Source organism: Macaca mulatta, chromosome 18 (genome assembly GCF_049350105.2).
Source record: "Macaca mulatta isolate MMU2019108-1 chromosome 18, T2T-MMU8v2.0, whole genome shotgun sequence".
NCBI lineage: Eukaryota > Metazoa > Chordata > Mammalia > Primates > Cercopithecidae > Macaca > Macaca mulatta.
In genome coordinates this window covers 6,217,350-6,228,736 of record NC_133423.1, presented here as the reverse complement: position 1 = coordinate 6,228,736, position 11,387 = coordinate 6,217,350, and the positions used below count along the sequence as shown (strand labels likewise).

General features: G+C 47.1%; 1 protein-coding gene across 1 annotated transcript in view; it reads left to right on the top strand.

Annotated features, from left to right (window-relative positions):
* Positions 1-9,243: 9,243 nt before the first annotated feature.
* The window catches only part of CNDP1 (carnosine dipeptidase 1), a 48,141-nt gene continuing 45,997 nt past the window's right edge, over positions 9,244-11,387 (top strand). The window contains exon 1 of the mRNA XM_001085457.5: positions 9,244-9,333. Coding sequence (XP_001085457.3) covers positions 9,310-9,333 — 24 coding nt within the window. The 5' untranslated portion in view covers positions 9,244-9,309. The remainder of the gene's footprint in view (positions 9,334-11,387) is intronic.

Below are 11,387 nucleotides of genomic sequence, written 5' to 3'. Positions count from 1 at the left end.
TAGACCACATTTTGCTTATCCATCCATAAGTTGGTGGACATTTGGATTGTCTCTACTCTGTCTATTATGAATAATGCTGCTGTGAACATTCATGTCCCAGTTTTTGTGTGGACACAGCTCCTCATTTCTCTTGGGTATATGCCTAGGAGGGGAATTGCTGGGCAATACAGGAATTCCAATTGTAGCTGTTTGGGGAACTGCTAGACTGTTGTCCAAAGCAGCTGTACCATTTGACATTCCCGCCAGCAGTGTACCAGGATTCTGATTTCTCCACACCCTCAACAACACCTGTAATCTTTCTGATAGTGCCATTCTAGTGGGTGTGACATGGTATCTCAGCATTTCTCCCTGGACCCAATCAATACAAAAATGATGTCGCTTCCAGATCCTGAAGGTTAGAGATAAGACTGATAGTCAAACACCTGTAGAATCCAAGAGTTGGAAGGGCAAACGTAGGGAGCAGCCAAGACTCCTGGGACAGAGAGCCCGAGGAAGAGCTACTCCTCAGGGCTAAGTCCAGACCTTGTTGGAGACAGCGTGGCCCCGGCGCAGTGCCCGGCAGAGAAGTCCCTGTGGAGAACTTGCTGGAATATGCCTTCCAGGGGTGCCAGGGAAGTTGTGCACAGGGAGGTGGCTTGCTGAAGGCACTGCATGATGAGACTTCCCCAGGAGGGCGTCAAGGGAACTGCTGGCTTCCGGACGCTGCTGGCCACCATGCTTCCATGAGCACAGGCCGGCTGCAGGAAGCTGTCCATGAGGGGGCACTCTGCTTTGTCCCTCCAGGGCTGCAGTGGGAGGCTGCCTCATTCTGGGAATCAGCATAGGATTACCTACACGTACAATCCGTGCTTTAAAATATCAGCTTAATTAATTACAGTCCACTTTGCTGACTATTTTGACTCATAGGTCAGAACTTGGATGGGAAAAAGAGGCGCCATTGCTCAGACGTCTCATGCCCAGCACTTACTAGAAAGGAGGGAAGAAATTGGAATACCTCTGCTCCCCGGGCACCTGCCCTGGGGTCAGCAGTAGAGGTTCTCCTGTTCCTGCTCCCACCCCCCAAGTCCTCCCTAAGCCCTACAACTAGTCCTCTCAGGGAGGCTTATCCTAAAAAAAGTCAATTTGATAGCAATCATTTCACATGCTTGGGTAACCCAGATCTCCCTCAGGGGTCTTTGCATTCGTCAACAAATAGTTCCAGGAGATGCTGCTTTGGGAGCCTTTTCCCTATGGCCAAAAGCAAAAGCCAGGCCTGTATCAAGTTCAGGCCACAGCAGGAAGTTGGCCAGTGGGAAAAACACCGTAACCTTGTCTGATGTAGAAAAAGACAGAACTTGTTGTGCCACATTCTTAACCTGGAAGAGGGTCAGCTGAGTGAGCCCTTCTAACCTGAAGAACAGTTAACTCCTCCATGTGACTTAGAGAAAGTCAAGTTCATTCTTTTCTTGTTATTTTTTTGGTGTCTGGGCCAGATAAGTCATGCTAGAAATGTTCAGGATCCTTAATCAACAGTGTATTAATTAGTGAGGATAAGTCTAAGCTACTGTGACCAAAATGATCAAGGCTTCCACAGGGTGAAGGTTTACGCATTTGTTCTTCACAAAGAAGTCTGAGCAGCAAGTTCAGGGCTGGTGTGGGGGCTCCTGTATCATTTGGGACCTGGATTCCTTCCATTATGAGCCTCTTCCTTTTAGTTTTATCTCATAGGCCAAGATCTCTGCACCAGCTCCTGCTGGAGCAGCCAGTGGGAAGGAGGAAAAGAGAGGGCAAGACATGATCCCTCCATCTAAAGACACAAGCCACGATTGAACGTTTCGACCCCTTGCCTCTACTCTACAGAAAACAGTCAGGTGGCCACATCCAAATGTATGAGAGGATGAAAATATGCCTACCTAAAAATTCTACGTAGGAGAGGGAGAACAGATGTTGGAAAACAATAATCAGTTTTCTGCACACTGAATGTCCACCTTTAAGTTCCTCTATTACATCAATTATACCATGACATCTGCCCCAAGGAAAACAAATAGAAAAAAAAAAAAAAAAAGGGAAGAAAGAAATAAAAGGCATCCAATTTGGAAACAGCAAAATTTTCTGTTTGCAAATGCCATGATCTTGCATATAGAAAACCCCAAAAGAACTCCACCAAAATACTCTCAGAACTAATGAATAGTTCACTTACTAAATGAACTCAGTAAAGATTTTGAATACAAAATCAACACATAATAATTAGTTGCACTCCTATACACCAAAAATAAATTACCCAATAAGAAATTAAAATGATTTTATTTACAATAGCATCAAAAAGAATAAAATACTTAGGAATACATTTAACCAAGGAGATGAAAGATCTATATACCAAAAACTGTAAGACATTGATGGAAAGGAAGATACAAATGTAAAGTTATCCCACGTTCATGGATTGAAAGAATTAATATTTTTACAGTATCCATAGTACCCGAGGTGATCTACAGATTCAGTGTAATTCCTATCAAAATATCAATGGCATTTTTCACAGATAGAAAAAAAATCCTAAAATTTATATAGAATCACAGAAGACCCCAAATAGCAAAAGCAACCTTGAAAAAGAGGAACAAAGCTGGTGGCATCATACTACCTGACTTCAAAATATACTATAAAACTATAGTAACCAAAATAGGGTACTGGCATAAAAACAGACGTTTAGACCAATGGAACAGAATGGAAAGCCCAGAAATCAATTCACACACTTATAGCCAATTGACTTTCAACAAAGGTGCCAAGAACAAATGGGAAAGGACAGTCTCTTCAATAAATAACAATGGGAAAACTAGATATCCATATGCAGAAGAATGGAACTGGACCTTTATCTCACACCATACACAAAAATCAACTCAAAATGGATTGAAGACTTAAGTGTAAGATTCGAAACCATAAGACTCTTAGAACACAGAAGAAAAGCTTCATGGCATTGGTCCTGGCAATGATTTTTTGCCTGTGACACCAAATGCATAGGCAACAAAAGAAAACAATAAACAATTGGGATTTCATTAAACTACAAATTTTCTGCTCAGCAAAAGAAACAACAAAATGAGAAGGCAATCTATGGAATGGGAGAAAATATTTGCACATATCTGATAAGGGGGTTAACCTGCAAAATATATAAGGAACTCATACAACTCAGTAGCAAAAAAAACCAGAAACAAACAAAAGTAACCCAACTTTGAAAATGGACAAAGGACCTGAATAGACATTTTTTCCAAAGAAGATATGCAAATGGCTAACAAGCATATAAAAAAATACTCAACATCGCTAATCATCAGAGAAGTGCAAATCCAAACCACAATGAGGTGTCACCTCACACCTGTTACTCTGGCAAAGACAAGAGATAATAGGTGCTGGAGGTGACACTGTTGCACACTGTTGTACACTGTTGGTGGGAATATAAATTAATGCAGCCATTATAAAGATTTCTCAAAACACTGAAACCAGAACTACCATATGATCCAGCCATGTCACTTCTGTGTATTTATCCAAAAGAAATGAAATCAATATGTCGAAGAGATGTCTGCACCCTCATGTTCATTGCAGCATTAGTCACAATAGCTAAGATAGGGAAACAACTAAACGTCCATCGGCAGATGAATGGATAAAGAAATCGTAGTCTATATACACAATGGACCACTTTGCAGCCAGATAGAAACAAGGGAATCCTGTTGTTTGTGACAGCACAGATGATCTTGGAGACTTTAGGCTAAGTTAAATTAAGCCAGACACAAAAATACAATGCTGTTAAATCTTACTTCCATGCAGACTCGAAAGTCAAACTCATAGAAACAGACTAGGATGGTGGTCGCCAGAGGCTGGAGGGTGTGGGAATGAGATGGTGAGCAGAGGGTACAGAGAACTTTCAGTTACAAGGTAAAGAAGTGCTGGGATTTACTGTACAGGAGCGGTCGTGATGGTGTGTTCATTCATTTGATTGGGATAATCATTACACAATGTATACATATATCAAATGATTACATTTGACACCTTGAATATATACAATCTTTATTTGTCAACTAAATGTTTTAAAGTATATATAACACATAGAAGAAAGACTCATGGAACACACTTTGTTATCAATTTTTCGAAGAAAACTCACCGTTCGCATCAGCCCTGAAGCTTTGGGAAGCAAGCAGCATGAGGGGAGAAGGCGGTCCTGGTAAATGGTGCTCACGCCCTCCTGTTCCTTTCACCACTGCACAATCAGGAGGCAACTGTGGACCCTCTTGGGCTCGCAGAGCCCCCTGGGCGGGCGGTTCGTCGTTGGTGACTCTTCAGTGTCATAAGACACCTGTGTGTAGTAGAATCTGTTACTACTTACTCTACATGGTAAGAGAGAGGAGCTTTCACTCACTCACGCAGAATTCCGTCAGTCTGAGTTTCCTCAAATGGCCTTTGATAGGAGGCTGGTTCAACAGACAGCTGCCAACGTAAAAGAAACAGTGGTTTAGTCACAGCAGAAGTTCCTCAGAAGAACAGATCGTCATGACCAAACCCCACCCAAAAGGGCGCAGAGGGGGCTTTCGCTGAGATGTTCGCTTGAGATGGTCCTGTGGCCTGAACCCCTGGGGTCCAGGCGACCAGCCAGGGTGAGGCTGCTGGAGCCACGCAGGAGGAAGTCAGGGCCTGGACTCCTACGGAGTGGAAAAGACCGGGAGATCCGAAGCCCCATCCAATCCTTGGATCTTGAATTTTGTTGTCTGCTAATGGGCACCCCTTCTGAGAAGACGGCTTTCCTGCTGCCCTTGTCGCAGCCCCATCCCCACCCGGAGGCCCCCACTTCCTCTGCCTATCCCTATTTCTCATCTGCCCATCCCAAATCAGATGATTTCTCTGGAAGTGGGCCTTGCCGCTGGCCTTTTTTAAGCTCCCAGGTGATTCTAGCATGCTGCCTGCTGGAGGGCCTGACCTCTCCAGTCCCACCTGCCCTCCAGGAAGGCTCACCTCCTCCAGCTCCATGCCTGCCCCAGCGTCTGCCCAAAGCATCCTCTTCCACGTTCAAACCCAAGACTTCTGTCCACGTGATCCACTTAGCCGTTAGCTGCAGCCGCTGGGCCGTTTCATACATTTGTCCTGTCTCCTTGAAGGCAGGGCTCGGGCACTTGCTCAGCCATTGTTCCCAACGCAGGGCAGCACCCAAGACACGCTTGTGAAATCTCACTAGGTGGGCAAGGCCTGGGGGCGTCTGGGGTGAGCTGGAATCATGTCAGCTCCCGCTCATTGTGCACCCACTGTGTACGTACTGCGTACTCAGCCCTGCGCTGAGTGTGATACACACCGTTGCCACTGCCCGGACAGGAAACCCGTGCCCCCAGAGGGCAAGAAGGTCACAGGGTACAGCCCACACCTGGGCTTCCTCCTCTGGGAAGGCTTCCAGAGAGAGGCAAAAGCTGGATTTCTGTGGGGTTAAAAAGAGTTGGAGGGACAGACAGGAGCGCGTGTGCGGAGATTTATCTTCCCAGAACTTGAATGGAAGCTGTTACCGTCAACTTCATCTCTAAAGAGCCCTCTTGGACATGTTTTAGTGTCCCAAGACGGGGCAAAAGGTCTGCTTTCATCTCTAATCATAACCATCACCAGCTTTGCCTCATTGAACCCGGAGAAGGTCGGTTCCTTCCTCCTCTTTCCAGGGAAGTAAATGGGAGACTTGGAGAGGTGACTCCACCGGCTCTGTTTAGAGTCCGGAGTCAGGGAGGACTCTTTGCGGACCAAAGCTTGGCGTTTCCAGTGCTGCGGGATTCAGTGATGGGCATCGTGGTGCGTCATTACCCAGATCCTTGGTGGCAGTAGCTTGGTGCGGATGGTTGAGGAAGAGGAGAAAGCGGAAGCTGGTGAACACCGCTGAGGGAGCAGATCTTTCTCTCCCTCCTGGGAGTACAGGCTCCTGAGGCCCATTTCTCTCTCCACTGGGTGTGACTGGATGGCGCCACGTGTTTGTGCTACCCCAGATACAGAAAGATGCCACACTGCAGGGAAGAGGGCCCCAGGCATGCTCAGGAGGCCTTCATGAGCCCCAGCTAGCTGGGATAAGGAGTTCCAACTCTGCCACCCCAGAGGTTTCTTCATTGGTAAAAAGTATGTGTCCTTTCATTCAACAGTTACAGAGTAGCTTCCAGTGTGCGAATCCCTGTAACAGTTATCAAGAGAGAAGACGGCTTGTAAGGGAGTGCAGTGCCACCTGGGGAGTGATGATGCCTTATGAAGGGCATGGAAGGTGCCGGGGAATCTGGCTGAAGAATCATGATAGGATTTTGACCAAGCGAGGTCTGTCAACGGGGCATGTCATTGGCACAGAGCTTATTTACCAGGCACAGACTTAGGATGTATTTCTGTCTGCCGACATGGTGTACATCATATTCTGCCGACACACACAGGTGGTGGCCTCTGACCCAGCAAAGTCAGAGGAAATACTAGTGCCAGGCATTGCCCCTCATACTCTCCAATGGAAACCTGGGAAGCTGAAAAGCACAGCCTAGCTTAGGTTCACATGTGTTAGGAGTAGGGAACCCAGAGCAGCTTCTTGGTCTCTCTCTCTCCCTCTCTGTCTTTTCCCCTCTCTCTCCACCACCATCTCTCTCTCCACCACCATCTCTCTCTCCACCACCATCTCTCTCTCCTCTCTCCCTTTCTCCCCTCTCTTCTCTCCACTGTCTCCCAGATTTAACTGGCACTGAGATGAAGATGTTTGAAGATGAAAGACTGAGAAGGCAAAATAATTGGAATTCTTGTAGGAGCACTTTCGCCTGGACTTGTGTTTGGCTTCTGTTCTTGCTAATATCCATTGGAGTCTTTCCTTCCCTCCTTCCAAACTATATTAGTAATAGAATCAAATGTCTTCTATTGTAATCAGCTAGCAAACATTTTAAAAATTTTTATTTATTCATTTTTAATTTTTATAAAGAAGGGGACTCACTCTGTTGCCTAGGTTTGTCTCCAACTCCTGGCAAGGAATCCTCCTGCCTCAGCCTCCCAAAGTGCTAGGATTCTAACAAAACATTTGAACCAGCTCTGTTTTCCTCTTTCCTGTTTTCTAGAAAAAAAACTTATTGTGAGGAACACTCATATCTCACATATTTTCTGCAAGGAAAGAGTAAAGTGCATTTGACAGAGGCTGGGAAAGTGGAATTCTCTGATCTGAATTACGTGGACTTTTGAAACCCTGGACTTGCCCCTGGGCTATGCTCTTGCCAAAGGTGACCTTGACTGGGCAGGGACAAGGTTTTGCACTGATGGCTGCAGGCAGCAGGGCCCCCACCCTCCTAGGGTCACAGTCCACACCTGGGCCCCACCTCATCCTCTCCTTCCTTTCCAGCCCTTGGAATTCTGAGTATGATCCCAGCAACTTGGCCTTCGGGAGAAGGGCCAGGCCCACTTCCCGGGAGCCGCTGTGCTAGGCCTGGAGCTCAAGGAGCCCGGCCCAGCAAGTGTTGGGGAAAAGGTGAGAGGATGGGGAGGAGGTGCAGCTGGTGGAGATGCTGTGCCTCTGCAAGGGAGAGGGGACCAGCCCTGAGAGCCACACTAGCCTCAACTCGCTGAGGTAATGAGTTCCAGCTCTGCCTTTCCAGAGGCTTCTTTGTTGGCAAAAATTATTTGATATTTGTCCTTTCATTCAGCAAAAAGTTACAGAGTAACTCTCCAGTGTGCCAATCCCTGCAAGAGTTATTAAGAGAGAAATGATGCAAAAGAATCCCAATCCCCCAGAAAAGTCCCGGGACCCCTCATCCCAGGACTCTGGCCTGTGCCCTGGTGCCTCCTTTTCTCTCCTGTCCCCTGACCTTCCCACCAAAATTTATATGTTGATGTCATAACCCCCAGGACCTCAGAATGTGACCTTCTATGGCGATAGGGTCATTGCAGATCAAATTACTTACCTTTAGGTAAGGTCACATGGGCATAGGGTGGACCCCTGATAACTGTGTCCTTATGGGAAGGGAAAATCTGGACACACACACACACACACGGAGAAAGTCACATGAAGATGAGGGCAGAGATCGGGTGATGCTTCTACAAGACAAGGGATGCCAAGGACGGCCAGCAGCCACGCAGGTTGAGGCCTGGAACATGCCCTTCCCACCCAGCCTCAGGAGAAACCTGCCCTGCCCACACCTTCATCTCCGACTTCCAGTCTCCAGAACTGAGACCAATTTCTGTCGCGTAAGCCACCAGTGTAGGGTGCTTTTTAGAGCAGAGAGTGGGGCTCAGAAGCCAATACCCCAAAATATGGTGCTTTGTGCCAATTGAACTGAAAAGGAGATTCAAGGCCTCTCGCTCCCCCACCCCCACCGTCTCTCCCAGAGATCCTGAAGTGTCCTTATCTCCTTCAAGTCTAACCCACCAAAGAAGAAAGGTGGCCCCTTCCCTGAGTTCCCGTTAACTGAACCCCTATCTCAGGAAGGAAGGCTGACACCGAACACGCCGGACAGACTTGTCAAGACCAGTCTGCTCTGGGGCCCAGCGGACTTGGCCGAAGACTGTGGTGTACTCATCAAGCCCACCTAATCTTCCCTAGTGAGCATTGATTGTCCTCAGCTGAAGTCCTCTTTTCTCCTCCCGTCACCTGTTTCGCCAGCATCCAAGCCGCCACTCCTTGTGGAACCTCAGGAAGGTGTCTCAGCTTCCCAGCCCCATTGGGTATTGGTCCTTCATTCTGAAGGCTCCCATGTCACGTAAAACTAGGATCAAATCAATCTGTATGCCTTTTCTCCAATTCAACTGCCTTTTGCAAGATTTTTCAGCGAACCTTCAGAGAGCGGGGTAAACGCTCCCCTCGGCCCCTACACAGCCCTAGGAAGCTAATCCTCAGCCATAACATTCCATCACGAGGGCCCACAGCCACAGCGTGTGGGGGCCCGTCACGTGAGGGGGCTGTCACCTGAGGGGGCTGTGCCGCTGGCTCGGCTCTGCCTGCTGGCCAGGGCCCACTCCGTCTCAGAGATGATACACTCATACCCGCAAAGAAGAACCCGGGGAGTCGCAGGCTGAGCCAGGCTGCTGGCTTCCAGTGACATCACATGACTTTGGGGCCACTGCCTCATCCTGTATCTGTGCATATGAGATGCATTGTCTCTTCCTCTGCAGTTGAGCTGAATGAATACCTCCGAAGCCGCTTTGTTCTCCACATGTGAATAGCTCCACTATACCAGCCTCGTCTTCCTTCCGGGGGACAACGTGGGTCAGGGCCCAGAGAGATATTTAATGTCACCCTCTCGGGGCTTTGACGGGACTAACTCTGCCACATCTTTTGGAGGTTGGGAAAGTTGCTAGAGGCTTCAGAACTCCAGCCGAATGGATCCCAAACTCGGGAGAATGGTGAGTAGGACCTCCACCCTCAGAGTCTGTGCACTGGGCGCCACACTTCCATTTGTCCCAGGAGCACGTGTGTTAAGCCCAGGTGGGTAGGTCGGGCACCCAGTGTGGCCCCAGATGCTGCTCCTCATGGTGTTCTCAGGTGCTGTCTTGGCCGAGGAATGTGGTGTTTGGAATTATATTTTATCAGTAATGCTTTTGGATGGTTGTGTGTTCTTAACAATAATTAAATGGCATTATTGTCAAGTAGTTCATATTCAAATTGTTCATGAACTCAGTCTTCTTAAATCAGTTTTTTTCTGTACTTTTTCTTTTAAAAAAATGAGTTTGCTCCTGGAAGAATTTGCCTAAATAATGGTAACAGTGTGCTGTTTGTCCTGGTCCCAGTTTCCCGGCTTAAGGGCTAGCGTACGAGAGCTAAAGAGAGCTAAATCGCCGGGCTAAATCACCCGAGGCCTTTCTCGGGGAGGTTTCCACGGCTCAGGTGCAGACCTGAGTGTGGGTGTGGCAGGAAGGCTTCTCTCTAGGAAAACAAGCAGGCAGGTGTCTTTGGCTGTGAGGTTTTGTGGGGTTGTGTCCCAGACTACTTGGAAAGATAAAATTCATGGACCCTTTTATTTCCATTGCAAACACACACATACACACACAGAGAAATTTTCAGAATTTTGTGGAAGGTTGATACGTAGAAGACTCTCAAAGGACCCTCAAAAGACATACTGAAACAAATACATGCAAATGCGAGGCTAGAGACACAGTGAGAAGGCAGGCGGCGACCTGACCTAGAATCCTGACCACTGATTCTAGAAGTGGTCTTTGCCCACCTGCAAGACCACGAGACTCCCAGACCACGCTGCAAAATCACTGTTCTGAGAGAAAGAACCTCACCCTGTGGCTTGGCCATGCTTTCCATTGCTGACTTTTTTTTTTTTTTTTTAAAGAACCCATGACTGGCCAGGGCACTGGGGTGAGGGTTAGAAGAGGACATTTCACTGAATACTGTCCGTCTTTTAAAAAGTTTTAAACTGTGTCATGATAGTATCTATTCAAAACATGAACGTTAAAAGCAATATGAAAGAAAATAATTTCCCTGGCTGGGCACGGTGGCTTATGCCTGCAATTCCAACACTTCAGGAGGCCAAAGCGGGAGGGTCGCCTGAGCCCAGGAGTTCAAGACTGGCCTGGGCAGCATAGTGAGACCCTGACTCTACAACTTTAAAAGTAGCCAGGCAGGGCGGAGCATGCCTGTGGTCTCAGCTACTCAGGAGACCAAGGTGGGAGGATGGCTTGAACCTGGGAGGTCGCAGCTGCAGTGAGCCATGATCATGCCACTGCATTCCAGCCTGCGAGGCAGAGTAAGACCCTGTCTCAAAAAAGAAAGGTTATTATTTATTTTGGACTGAATATAATACCCTTTGATATGAAAGAGAGGAAGAGATTGTAATATGTATTTTCCCCTTTGCTATTCTTTTACTTTTTTTAACTTTTGTTTTAGGTTTAGGGGCACATGTGCAGGTTTGTTACAAAGGTAAATTTGTGTCATGGAAATTTGTTGTACAGATTATTTCATCACCCAGGTATTAAGCCTAGTACTCATTAGTTATTTTTGCTGATCCTCTCCCTCCTCCCTTCTTCCACCCTCCCATAGGCCCCTGTGTGTTGTTCTCCTCTATGCGTCCGTGTGTTCTCATCATTTAGCTCCCACTTACAAATGAGAACATGCGGTATCTGGTTTTCTGTTCCTGCGTTAGTGTGCTAAGGATGATGGCCTCCAGCTCTATCCATGTTCCTGCAAAGGACATGATCTCATTCTTTTTTATGGCTGCATAGAATTCCCCATGGTGTAGATGTACTACATTTTCTTTACACAGTCTGTCATTGATGGACATTTAGGTTGATTCCACGTCTTTGCTATTGTGAATAGTGCTGCAGTTAACATTCTCATGCGTGTGTCTTTATAGTAGAATGATTTATATTCCTCTGAGTATATAACCTAGTAATGGGATTACCGGGTCAAATGGTTATTTTGTTTTTAGCTGCTTGGGAATTGCCGCACTGCT